The sequence below is a fragment of the Trematomus bernacchii genome, unplaced genomic scaffold (genome assembly GCF_902827165.1).
Source record: "Trematomus bernacchii unplaced genomic scaffold, fTreBer1.1, whole genome shotgun sequence".
Lineage (NCBI taxonomy): Eukaryota > Metazoa > Chordata > Actinopteri > Perciformes > Nototheniidae > Trematomus > Trematomus bernacchii.
In genome coordinates this window covers 3,187,307-3,201,721 of record NW_022987582.1, presented here as the reverse complement: position 1 = coordinate 3,201,721, position 14,415 = coordinate 3,187,307, and the positions used below count along the sequence as shown (strand labels likewise).

The 14,415-nt window shown below is 42.0% G+C and overlaps 1 protein-coding gene across 1 annotated transcript; it reads right to left on the bottom strand.

The window, feature by feature from the left end:
• Nucleotides 1-5,108: 5,108 nt before the first annotated feature.
• Nucleotides 5,109-10,960, bottom strand: LOC117480558 (metalloreductase STEAP4-like). Its single transcript, XM_034127902.1, has 10 exons — nt 10,358-10,960; nt 9,878-9,985; nt 9,714-9,784; nt 9,504-9,591; nt 8,374-8,652; nt 8,175-8,269; nt 7,965-8,075; nt 7,739-7,781; nt 7,389-7,553; nt 5,109-5,952 (listed from the first exon to the last, which is right to left on the bottom strand). Exons 1-10 carry the CDS (start codon nt 10,574-10,576, stop codon nt 5,695-5,697), a joined length of 1,437 nt encoding a protein of 478 aa, XP_033983793.1. The 5' UTR covers nt 10,577-10,960; the 3' UTR covers nt 5,109-5,694.
• Nucleotides 10,961-14,415: the final 3,455 nt, after the last annotated feature.

The following is a 14,415-nucleotide window of genomic DNA, read 5'->3' as shown; positions in this document are numbered from 1 at the left end:
TGATGGAGGGGACGGAGGCAGCTTCGTTCAGCAGGTTTGACAAGAAAGGTTTTGCTCGTGGTATTATGCGAATGGCGTAATTTAGGTGGCCGAGGAGGGCTAACGGGTGGCGTTTCGTGCATCTGTGTGCCTGCATGTAATTGGACAGGAGAAGAGTGATGCGTTTTCTGCGAGGGTAGAGAAGCCTGGAAGTACATTGAGTCCAGGATGATGCCTAAGAACTCGATGGAGGTTCTAGACCTCTTATTCGGACAGAGGGATGCCAAGGTTGGAACTTTTTTGTATGAGTGTGTTAAGCCTATCACGAGGGGGAGAGGATGGTGGAGTGACGACGAGAAAATCGCCGAGCAGATGGAGCACGTAGGGGAGTCTGTGATTGTTTGTCAGAATCCAGTGTCATAATGTGCATAAAGCCATCTTGTAAGAAAGTGGGATGTATGTTTAAACCTTTTTGTGACTGTTGCATGTTATATATCGTGATTTTAATGTTGTTGTGCGCTATCATAGCGATGAACTCTTGTTATGTATAAATATTTGCATGCTTCCTTAACCTCCTCCACGAACTGTCCTGACAAAGACACACAGACACGTTGCTAATTGACACACCTGAACCCAGTTAAAATCACCGATCTCATTCGCCAGTTGCCGACTCCACTCACCTATAAAAACGCCAGATTACCTGCTGGAAGTCTCAATGTTTTTTCCCGACAGTTGCTAACTTGCCCTGTCGCAGATCGGACCGGATCAGATCCCGCTTCCTCCTCTCGCCCTGGTGAAGCGGCCTCCAACCATCATTGTTTCAACGCTCGCTGAACTCCAAGCTAAGGGAAGTGATTATTTCCTCCTTATTGAGCTTGTGTTTTATGTCACTGAAGTTAATTTGGTTTACCCTGAGTGCCCTTTCTGTGTACCGAGGGCTCAATGACCAGAGGGTCGTCATTAAGTGGGCTGGACTATTGGTATTTTTGAAACATCTCCCCTGAACTATTGCTTAGACGTGTTGAACATTATTTTAACCGTATGTTATTTAAATCGTATTTAATTAATACCTATTGGACTGATGCGAAACACAGGAAAGGGAGGATTATCGAATGGGCCTATCATGAATCCTTTGATTTCTTTAGCCAGTAAGATGTCGACTGTGTGAGGTTCTTTTAAAGCGGACTGAAGGTTGTGGCAGATGTGAGATTTGTTGGGGAGTATTTCTATACCTGGGTGGAAACCGTGAGTGAAGCCATTGATGAGAAAGTATAAACTGTCTATCAGGATGATTTTGAAATGCAGTAGCTAGGTCATTTACCTTAACGGGTGTGCCGTTCTAGCTAATCTGCTGGTGTGGTTGGGTTGTGGGGGCAGGTGCTCCTGGCATGAGCGCCGCCACAGAAATAGCAGACATGCATTAGGCGGCTGCTAGAGGGAGAGCAGCCTAAGTCATTCAAAGTATTGCACACCATCCTGCCGCCCTGATAGAGAATTGTCCTTCCTCGTCTGTCAACACCCATTGAAATGGGGGCGTTGGCTGAGGAACGTTTGTTTGCGGACCTAGGGATGATGGGGGTGTGGCAGGTGATACATGGTTGAAGACTGAGGCATTGCGTGTTGAAGAGGGAAGTGAGCGAGGTGGTTGGAGTGGTGGAGCGCTGACTGAGCATGCTGAGGCCAGGTGGGAGGGGGCTCCGCATAACTGGCAAGAGAGGGATGCTCGTGCTGAAAAGATGCAGCAGTAAAGCTCAGAGTCCAAAGCGCCCCAGTATGTTCCCTGGTTGAAATGTTTAATGCGGCCGGCAGCTTTACTAGCGAAGTGAATGTGGTAGGTGTAGAAATCTGAGCCTCCGAAATGTAAGGCCGTGTCAATATTTGATAAGCATGTAGCATGGCCCCTTGGGTTGCTGGATGAGGCATTGGTTAAACAAAGTTAGCTGCTAAAGGAGAAAGGTAAGCAGAAGGCGGGTTGCTGTGGACTGCTGAATTAGAGAAGGTGGAGGGATGAAGGGATGTATGTGCAAGGGGATTGTGTGAGGCCTGTGAGCACAGATATGATGACACACACATGTTCAACTTGTAGTCCTGCTCTGTAAAAAACTGCTAGTTCTGCTTAAAGGTGGGGTAGGTCATTCACTTCAGAAACACTTTTTGTTATATTCCATGGAATGCTCTTAACATCCCGATAGCAATGAATACATTAAATTTAGCCCGGCTAAAATAACTGGATGGCCTACCTGCCTGTCAGCCTTCCATCTCGTGCACAAACTTATCTCGTGCCCTCATTGGTCATGTGCACGTTTGTGTGTGTTGGAGGAGGGGCTCTGTAAGGAAGTCTGAAGGAAGGGGCAGATTTTTTCGGCTGCGTAGTTTCAAATTCTAGCGCACTCGTTGGGATATTTTATTTTTTTAAATCCTCTGGAGCAGAGAGAGGAGCTGTGGGTTATTGATTAATACATCGGTGTTTCTTAGGGTCAAAAACACTAAACTCATAACTTAAAGTGGACCTATCATGCTATATTTGAATAATATAGTGTAGGACCATACCTATATAAGGCATATTTATACTTTTTTTTTTTCAAAATACCAAACAGATCATGCATTTTAGCCATGCCTCATTTTGCTCAATTTGACATTTTTTAGCTCCGTTTGTGCAAGGGCAGATTCAGTGAGAACAGCACAGTAGTGAAAAGTGACAGTAGATAGATTAGTTGCAATTTGGTGCTATAAATATGTATTATAAAAAAACAAAAAAAATAATTACAAAAAAACAAAAAACAAAACCTTGAATTTCAGGGGGGGCGCGGAGCTCCGTTGGCGGGGCGCAGTGCCCAGTTAATGGGGTGGCAGGCTACTTCACATGACACTAGGGCGCAACCAAATACTCACCAGGTGCAGTCACAGCAAACCACACAAAGCAAACAGGTCACTCGCGCATGCTCCCCGGTGCTCTTCACCACAACAAACCGTGAGGGTGACTAGCCCCCCCCCCCCCAATGACCGGCACTCAGCTCGACTAAAATAAAAACAAACAACTGAAACAAGGTTAAACAAAAATGATCCCAGTTGGTTAAGTACTGATAAACAGGAAGAGTATAAGTGTAAGACAAATGCAAAACTAATCAAAATACAAAATCAACCAAAACACAGTAAACAAACAAAACTAAGCAAAACAAAATGTGTTAACGGCATAAACAAAAATGACTAAGTCAAGAGAACAAAACAGCAGCAGGTGAACCTAAAAGCAATAGTTAAATGAAGGTTACAAATGGCTCTCCATGTGGCATACAAACAATTCAGGTTCTGCCCTACTCACCAGGAAGAGGTTTTAGAACCTTGCTGAGCTTCAGGAATCTGCAAGGAAGCAGCAAGTAAGCATAAAATACTAGAAGAAACGAGACAACGTATCCTACATTTTAGTTATGCAGGACCTGTACCACCGACCATGAAAGGAGAGCCAAGGGACCCAGGTGCCTTTTATACCCTGCTCTAATGAGAGGGGTGTTTGGGGGAGGAGTCAGGCCTTGAGTTGCCTTCAGGAGCACTACTCACTACACTGGCATGCCTGAAGATTAGGGAGTCATTTTCAGCACAGTGTGTAAGCAGAGAGAAAAGAAAGTGGTTTCTGCTGAGGTCTGTAATGGACCTGTAGGCATTGCAAATAAATGATCATGCTGCCCTTTCACAATTGGAGACTCTGTTGGTTCTGTCATTAATTTTAAACGATGAACTCTACCTGAGACAGACAATTAAAACACTGAAATCCTGTCTTGAGGTATTCAGTTTTACATGTTGGTTTGTTGTGGGAAGGTCAATGTTTTATCTGACACATCTAAAGATAAGAGTGAAAGATACATTTGAGATCAGACTTGTATATCATTTATTACAAAATTATGTTATTTTTTTTAAATAGATTATGTTGGTGAAAGACCTATACAATTTTTGGGATCACATCTTTATTTATTACAATCAATGGGCTGCAAGCTATTTGCTGGAAAATAAATGTGAGAGATGAGAAAAAACTGACATGGGTGTGCATCTCAAAGTGAAACATCTAAAACATCTACTTTTTAAAAATATAGATCTTATGACTGATAGAAAAACGAGGTAGAAGCCTGTAAGCCTGGTCCTGCATGTGTTGAATTCGACATGTGGAAGATGTCTCCTATTTATCCCTCTAGAGAGATCTAAACAGCTTTGACTAGATGCTTTATCACCAAAGTGCCACAACAACCTTTTGTGAGACTGTTAGTGATTAAAGCCTAAATATTATATTAAGATATTGCCCCAAATTACCTATCTAATGACCTACGTTTGCAATAATGTTCTATCATGGTACAACTTTGATCATTGAAAAATGTTTTCCCTTTAAACTCGTCAAATTCATGACTTGACTTGCCACTGTAAAATCCAATAGCAGCCGGGTTCTGTGAAGGCATTTCATTTAGTGGGAAAGCACTTTAAAATAAGATTTACAACATGTATCATTATCATTAACTGCTCCAATTTCAATTGTTTGTATATGGGGAATAAACAGTATTAAAAAAATACATTTTGCTTGACGAATCTTTTCTTCTTTCCCTTTTTTCCCTCCCGTCTTTCTGCATCACAGATGTATGTTTGTGTCTGTGCCCTGTGTTAAGAATGCATTGATCATGAATGTGACAACATACTCAATATTGGTGCACGCCCCCTTTACCGATTTTATAGATCGATGCTTGATCATGTGTATCTAAAAACTGCCAGCCCTCAGTTCTCTGCTCTCTTCTCTCCTTTCATGACCAACTAAAATAAATCAATGTACCACACCATCAAAGGCCTAGCTGTACTGTAACATCTTCATATTGTATCCAGAGGACTTCAGTGATGGAGGAGTCTGCACGCTCCTCTCTCCACTGATGTGATGAGATCCTGTAGTGACTGGGGAGAAGCCTGCAGCTCAACGCGAATGTTTCCTGGAGAACAGCATCAGATCAGCCGGAGGGACGAACCCTGGAGAGGGATCAGACCAAGACGACTAGACAGAGCGCACTCGAGTCAGCAGGGAAAAACCCTCAGAGTTTGAGTGAGCTTTCAGACAGAATGAGGGTACATACGGGAGGGAGAAAGAGAGAAAAACAATGTTGTTGGGTTACACAGTTTATTAAAATGTGGTTACAGTTGACATATAGAAACATTAATACAAAATAACAATAGATCCAACAATTCAAATATACAAAAAAGATACAAAGTAAATCCGATATACATAACCCGCCAAAAACTCTAGATGAAGGTTGATAGAACGTACTGTATGAAGTATAGTAATTCAAGTGAAACGTGTTGCTGCTGATGTAAGGGTGATAAACAACTAAGTTGGACCCTTTCCCTGTACACGGGTATCATAAAAACATTTAACTCTCTGTTGCAAGGCTGCTTTTATGTGTCTGTCTGTGATTCTCTAGTGTTCAAGGTATTTGTTTAACTAATGAAAGCCTTCACAGTGCTATTGAGAAACGATGTGAACAAATTGGAGCAATTCCAAGATGATCACATAAAGAGAGACTGAAAGGAGTTTCAATCATAAGCAGAACAATAGTTTCAATTGTACAGGCTTGGATCTATAACCTCCAGAACAATGTGCCAGGGTTACCTATTGATAACGCTTTGAAAGGCTGTGATCTCTTTGTGTTTGTCTCAATTCCAATTTTGTTGCGGCTGTTATTGTGATGGTCTCTACGTTAGCAGAGCTTTCTCACTGCCGTCTTCTGGATCCGTTCTCTCCCAGCCCTGTCGAATGCGTGTGAGGCTGCGGTCCACGCAGGGTAGGAGGAGCAGCAGCTTGAGCACAATCAACACAGAGGGCACCACCAGAGATAGGAGGTAGCCCGGAGGAGTGAACCATTTGTACGAATAGGGATAAAGGAACCTGTCCCAGCCGTACAGGTAAGTGTGAAAAGTACAGAAGAACACCGTCAGGTATCCCAGCTTAGACTAGAAGAGAGAAAAAACTGTTAGATAATCGCAGATTCACATATTTACAATATAAACATAGAAGTCATTATTGTGTAATAGGCTCTAATCATTACAAAGACAAGCTTTTGACATACACATCTGCTTTGAGCATAAGTGTTACGTAAATGAATATCATTCAACCATTGTAGAAGGTGCATTACAGGCACGTAGATTCAGTCCACACAAATGATCTGAACCTAAGGACTGTGGGGATGGATGATGTATGCCTCCCAAATTACAGTTGATGAATAACTTAACATTTAAAGCACTGCTCTAATTTGGGTTGGAGTAAAGGGAGGGTTGTGGAATGAGAAAATTAGCTTGGCATGACCCAGTTACATTTATGAATGCGATTGCTTCTTATAGTTTGGCTGATTTCATTTTTGATTGGTCAAAGTGGAAGAAGAGGTAAACTTCAAAAGAAAAATCGAAGGAATGATGGAAATATCCCCAACATGCTTTCAACAGATTAGTTCAAATTAGAAGTTATCCGACCCACTCTCACTGTTTTCCATTTGGGCAGAGAATCGTCCTCATCCGTCATAGCGTGAATCTTGGCTAATGTACATGAGGTGATATTGTTGCGGATATTTTTTCTGCCTTTTTTCACAAACTTTAAAAGTCCAGTAGGTTCTCTGCACATGTACACACATTCACACCTATGTGTACTTCCAGTGGGCAAATTGTGTACGGATACACACCTAGCCTATTTAATATTATGAACATGTATCTCTGTGTTAACTGAATCATCAATCTGGTTGTCATTTGCAGCTTTTCAAGGGCACAGTGTAGAGGTGAGACAATCAGTTGTCTCAAATTATGTTTCCCAATGAGCTTGTTTAGTAATTTTATCAAGAGCTGATTCATGAAATATCATCAAAATGACTCTATAATAACCAACAAAGTGCTTGTTTTTCATTCATTCAATATTACTTTATGTGGACTGAGAGTGCATGTGAAATCTCTTGGCTACAAAGGGTGTGAAGTTTTTTTAATTAAAATAGTAGTGCAACATTTAAGTGCAAAGGCAATTTGAGAGTGTACAGTACACACATGTACCTTTTAAATTGTTTTGCTGATCAAGTTTTGAAGATGTGAACAGAATACAATAGCAGCATTTTCATTTTAGGTTTGCATCGGTTATTTAAAGATCTTGTAAAAACACTCAGCACAAACAAGGGAAAAGCTGTTAGGAAGATTACTTGGGTGACCATGGGGCCAGCACCAGTGGAAACTGTAATAAAAAACTGCATTCCTCCAGTTTAACCACCAGTATGTTCACTGTGTAAACAGGATGCAGAATTCAGCCAAATGTTGGCAGCTGTGAAGCATCCTGCACAGCAACTGAAGCTCACACACTAACACATCCAGATACCCACATATCATATGACTCGGACAGACATGCCAGTATCTACCTGTATGAAGCTGAACTCTCTCCAGCTGAGAGCATTGCTGACGGAGGGGAGAGAGCTTATTCCCAACAGGACATACAGGCCAAATCCCAGAATCCCCATAGAGTAGTAAGAGTCTGCACGCCAGGCCCTTGTGGTGTCAAACACTGACGTTCTGTTCTCCCTGATCTTAAAGGGGAAGTAAACAAGACAGAGAGATGTTTATAGTTGTACCGTTTCTGTACTAAAACAGAACAGCATCATGCAAAATCATCTGATGTTATTGTTGTATATTGTTGTTCTTTTTGATGCAAACTCAAAGCTTTAGATTTATCAAACACACATATTTTATAGCTATAATATCTATGTCTTACCTGTGAGATGGTACTTTCAGAAATCCTGAATCTCACATAATATCTGTGGAAGATAGTGACACAAATATTTGGATAAAAGAAAGTAACCAGAACAAAAAAAACTAATGACTAATGACTACCTCTAAGTTGAAGTTGTCATTATTTGTTTTGGTTTTACAACCAGAATGAGAAAGCACAATTTTCCGATATTTAATAAAAAGAGTATCAGTGTACATCTCTTACAGACCTTATGGGGATGATGAGAGTGTACAAAACATGTAGAAAAGCAAAGCCAAGTGCTATCAGTCCTAGCTGTTTCCTGCACAGCATCCAGCGATCCAACCAGTCAGGAAAACGCCTAAAACAAGCAAACTTTAAATTGTAGGATTTAAATATATTGGAAATAATATGATCGGGCACTGAATTACAGTTCACCCATCCTTATTTGATTCCTTACCTGTACTTGGTTCCTCTGTAGAGCTGAAGGAAGGCAGCTATGACACCAGGCAGGTAACACAGAGCCAGCATGATGAGAGACACAATGGGAAACACCTGAAAGATGGGTTAACACAGAAGTGGTTACTATGAGAACAACCTGCCCCACTAAAGGTTACTTTCAAGGACAAACACAAATTCACACACCAAACAGTCTTTACCTTGTTGGCCAGGGACACCATGATTCTGAAGGAGATGTCTTTCCCTTGTTCAACATACGTGTAAACAACATCTCTCATAAGTAAGTAGAAGAAGAAGAAGGCGGTGAGGCCGACAGCCACGCGTAGAGGCAGCCTCCACTCTGGGAACAGCTGCAGGGGAAAGTCCTCCAGCTCTCCAGCCGCTGACAGAGACCCTCTATCCAGAGCAGCAAAGCCCAGTTTGGTGGCCATCTCTTCTACTGCCTGCTTTGCCTGGACACTGTTCCCACACAGGTACACCTGGAGCAATTCAAAACAACCCATGGCTTTTAAAAACACTTGAAATGCCCCATGTAAGCGGTATATGTCTTTATTATTTCATGTTTATGCATTTATTATTATGTATTTGCACACGCAATGATGAAAGGATGGTTTTGACTCCAGAGGATTCAACATAAAAGTACTTGGAGAAGCTTTCAAAATGAAATACTAAATGTAGCTGAATAAAGCAGGTAAAAACGAACAACAATTCCCAGTCAACACATGTGATCATGCAGATTGTGCTCTAAATACACCAACTCACACATACATAAACATACACCCCCACAACACACACACACGTTTTTACAATCCTCTGGGATTGCACAACAAGATCAAAATGAAACCGAAAAACCCACATATGCTGCAGCTTTGCAGTACAGAGGGAGTGAGAAAAGCATGTGATGGCGAGCTTAGATCTAAGAGAGACTGTGGAGTTAATTGATTCAAGGATACATCAGAGATGGCATTCATAGCAAAGACACGAGGCTGGCGCCTCAGATTTGGCTTCTTTAACTTGAATTTTGTTTGATTCAAACTTCAAAATGAGTTAATAATATCATTTGGACTGAAATGGTTTCCGTTCTGAAAGAGACAATTCTTTTTACGTTATTGATCAACGCCCCACTGTGCGGACACATCCTAAAATTATAAAATGCTTGTAGTTCTGCAGTGGGAAGAAGAACAATTTGAACAATAGTTTATATCCAAGATGAGACATGTCACTATCACAACAAATATTCCTGAAAAGCAGAAAAAAAGGTGCTTTTACAATTTTTGCAAGTGTCAAATCCACTACAAGATATTGTTTTAACAAATCACACATTCACTACCTGTCTGTTGGCATCCGAGGGTCCGTTCTGCAGGGACCAGGCAGACAGGGTGTTAAAAGCCTTCACCACGTGAGCTCCAGGGATCAGCCTGGACAACAAACAACAAACTGTTTCGTTTGATGTGCCACCAGTTGTTGGTGATGCGAACCACATGATCCATGAGTTCCCAATATTTGAGGTAATTATATTACTGCCTGATTTCCCACTCACCTCTGCAGATACTCAGCATTGGACTCTGGGTATAGATTCTTCTTGAGGTTGTTGCTGACGTCCACCAGCACCTTCCAATCGATGAAAATAGCAGAGTGGATAAAAAGTCAGAAATTGACCAACTGCTGTGTCAAACACAAGCCTCTGACTCTACAATAAGTTACCTTCTCCTTGAGCTGAGGTGCAAGAGCCTCCAGGAAGTCATAGTTTTCTCTGTGAACACAAACAAACACCAGAGCGGCTGACATGGCTGCTGCCTCGTGGTTCATCGCCTGCACAACACACACAAACATTATTGTCATGCATGGCCATATCATGATGAAAAACACCTATTATTAATATTATTACATGCTCAGTTCACTGGTCATGCACATATCCCACGACAGATTAACACAAATCACAGCAACATGTGCAGACAGACATGAACACACACTTTATCAGTGACCTTGATCAGCTTATATGACACTCAAAAACATTGTTTTATTCTTCCCAAACCTGTGTATGCACTTTGACTTGTATCAACAAAGTTATTTGAGTTGGTTCAGGAACATCATGCAACACATTTCCTGAAGGATCAGCTGTCGATTACAACCACTACAATCATCAAAAAGAAGTTGATCCAGACGTCATGCAATGTGTTGTACCTTAGTTCCCCGAGGCAAGGGGCCACAGCTGTTAGGTCTGCGGCTGCCATACACCACCCTGTAGCCACACTGGAGCAGACGCTGGCCCAGAGATCGCCCGAGGTCCCCAGTCCCAAAGATACACAGCAGCTTCTGCTCAGGGGCAGCTGTGGTGCCCAGGGGACACAGCAACACGCTCTCTGGCTTCACCTCCTTCGACACGCTGCTGTCAACCGACATGGCCACAGTCTGACACAAACAGTGATGATATCTCCTGTGGTTCTGACACAACAAAACACTCCACCAACTTTTCTGTCAAAACGTTGAATGTGTCCAGGGTCAAGTCAGATGTAAGAAAATAATAGTCTTCAAAATAATAGCTCTTGTTGCTGCGTCTGGAAAAAAGTGTCAGCAAATTAAGGGTCTGCCCCTCAAGCCAATGTGTCTGCTCTTCTAACTCATTACCCCAAAGACTGACAGATATTTCCAGCTTTAGTCAGTTTTGTATTATCCCCTCCCATTCTTCAGGGTGAGGTCTGTCCAAACTGGGAAACTCCATGGCGAAAGGTGGGAGGTATCTGTGTCCCTGCTGGTAGGGGGGTCAGGGAAAGCTTTCTCTGTACAGACTCTGTGTTTGTCGATGACTGTGTGTGTTTGTGGGAGGCTGAGAAATATTATGGCACAGTTGCAACTATGCCTTCTTCTGGGAAATCGTTGGATCAACTGTGGCAGATTATGTAACATTGGAAAACCACACTTAAACAGCTTGCCAAAAATACTGAGGATTTTCCAGGTTTCACCAAATCTCTACTATTACTGAGAAACACACACATTTACTGGCAGTAAGTGAAAGTCCTAGTTAGTGTGGGGACATAAACTGCACATCTAAAAAACAAAACGTGCTGTGACTGGCGCATTGTGACACAGAGATGTATTAAATTGTAGCTTATTTTATGTCAGTTGCTCCAAGACCAGTATAGCAGGTTTAGGCCTCTTTACACAGAATTAAAACTAAGCAATACAAACAAAAGTAAACCAGTGTCCTAGATAAGGTGCACTGACTTTAGGTTTTCTACAAACACTCTTTCCTGGACTATAGGTCACGGTTAGCAAACACAATGTGCTGGAATGCTCCCAACCCCCTCTTCTCTTCCCCTGCATGATCTCCATTAAATGACCATAAAATGCACATGCCTAACCAAGCGCATAATTACTTTGACATGTGTGCAAAACAAATAACACACATTTTAATAGCAGGAGGGTATTTGCCTTGTGAAAAGAACCCAATCCTTATAATCAGTCACTGACATGGTGGTCAGAAGAGGCGCTCGCTGATTTATGCAAGCAGGCAAACCCACAAATGACAGTCTAATCTTGAGTTGGCCCTGTGCGTAATTAATGTTCTTAGCCTGGTAACTGAAGTTGACCTCTGTGTGCAGCCCTTCCTTTTTTGCCAGAGGTCCAGAATAGCTCCAGTGTTCAGGGTTGAGGTGAACCGCGGGCTTGCTGACCTGTCCTACACTGTAATTACTCCCCTCTGCTCTGCTGCTTCACTAAGTGGCCAGTGTGTGTTTATGTGAGTGTGTTTCTAAACGTGACAAAATGTAATGGTGTTTTAATAGCACACACACACACACACACACACACACACACACACACACACACACACACACACACACACACACACACACACACACACACGTAAGATAGTGTAATGAAATGTGTCGCTGATCTGGTTTCCTGGGCAGTAATTAGCCTGAGACATTAACAGCAATTATTCTGCAGTTTGGTAAACAATTAGTTTCTTACTCTTCCTTCCACAGATCCTAAAGCAAAAGTAAAGTGATGCTCATGAGATGAGGTCCTTGATAAATAAAGAATATCATGAGCCTTTGCTTCAGTAACTAAAAATATAAGCAACAAAAGAACCTCTGAAAGAGAAAGTGTTAAAGTTTAATGTAAATCTGGCAGGTCAGTGTTATTTATGCAGTTTGTTGTGGGGGTTTATTTTTTCCCACATCGAGTGGTCAGTTATAACTGACCCAGAGTTTCTTGCCCTCTGAAGCCAGGCTCAAAGATCATTCAACAACCGCCCATGCTCTAAAGAACAGAGCCCGACCTCAGTGAGCGCTAGAGCTGCAGTCAAGTGCTCGTGAGCAACAAAACAAACAATCCAGCCTCAAACAGTGTGGGTGGTTTTCTGATCATCAAAACAAAACTGAATGAAAGCAGCAATCACATATCAAATGTCAAGTCTGGAAAAAGGCACTTTAAGGCAAGGGTGATGATTGGACCATCCAGTATTCCCAGGCTATGGCCATTACCATGATTGGCTTTATGCAATATCTGATTGTCTAAGCAAAACAGTGTGCATTAGAGCCACAAGTGTATGCTAATGAATTCTGGTGCATGAAATGAGCCTCACTGATACAGTTACATCCTGCTTTCTAGATCATTGTAGAACAATTATTGATTTTTTGAATGCAGTGTGTTTTGTTTGGTAAAGTGTAGGGTTATTTGCTGTCTTAAAAGCAGCTCTAATGCACGTGTAATTGTAACCATTGTGGAATTTAGACCCTAGAGAGCTGAAGAAGGGAAGGAGAAGTGATGTAGGTTTTCTACAGATATGGGGTTATCAGAGCAGATGCTCTTCAGGTAATGTATTATCAGATACATGAATAACTATAGCAATTATTCAGTGGAGAGAATGGTCGGGTGGGATGAATTATTAATTATCTACAGTGGAAAGATTTGTTGCAGAGTGTGATCTGATGTCAAAAAGAAAAGGGCCATGGCACAGAGAGGGAGGGAGTGTTAGAAGTCCTTCTAGAGAACGGCTGCACAGTACTGCAGGGGTTTAGTATAGAAGTTGCTTGATCTGAGGTGTGACCAAGCAGAGGAGCTGCTGTGCCGCAGGGCAAAAAAGGAGAGCAAGACACATCCTGGTCTAAGGCAAGATGTTTGGTACATTGACTTTTCTCTCTTCTTGCTTCACCTCTTCATTCTCTTTTCTTGAGGCACATATCCTCATATGAGCCCCCTTAGCCATTCTTTTGAGGTCATGTTTTGGGTTTGCAGGCCGTGACCTGACACAGCCAAAAAGGCCACATCTAAAAACAGCTTTTCTTAAGGCAGAAACATGAACACTCCCGGCTGAAAAACAACCCACATGTACTCATTGTTTGCTCAGAAAATAGCTAAGCTGTCAAAGTCCTTTTAATTGTAGAGTGTTTAAATAAGTAACATAAGCAAATAAAGTCCAGCTGGCTGGTTGGCTGCAGATGTGTTCTTTGTGAAACTTATCTTGGCTTTGGACAGTCGGGAACACTGTTACAAGCTGTGCTTCTCTCTCTCGTTCACTCTCCCTCTGTTCTATCGTTGTGATCGTTGTAAAGATTTACAGTGAAATCTCCCTACTGACCCCTGCTGCACAGGTGCTCAATGAATGGTCTGTAAAGTTAATGGGTCAGATCCAGTCTTCCCTTGTAACACACTTCCCTCCACACACTCACACACACACATGCATTACCTCACTTCTCTCTTTCTCAGAGGCTCACACACATCTTCCCGTCTCTCGTTCTGTCTCTTACAATTCAGAGAGGCATCAGGACATGGTTTCAGCTTTATAGGGGCTCTAATCTCAGTGATAATAAAACCTGAATGAATCAGCGAGCAATAGTTCTGCGGTAAGACTGGTGTATGCAATATAACAGGGAACCTGAAGAATTGAGAATCTGTAAATGTGTGTTTATTTCACAGTGTACACATTTGACACTGTTAGTTCTGTCCTTCAACACAAGAACGTTGTGGAGATGTAAAGAAATAGAAGCTTTAAAAGGCCTTCACACCCACACAGGTGTTGTCACCTATGTTGCTTGATTAGAGCTCCTCTCAGGAGTGTGTGGGTGTGTACTAACCATATATACAGTCCATGGTACTACCTGGGCTTGGCTGACATCTTTCTCACTCTACTGTCTTATTGCAACTGTTAGGGTAGTTAAATATGTCATAGTTATTAGCACATACATAGTTTGGTGATAATTGTCTTCATGAAGGGGAAGGAGATATTTTAAGCACCA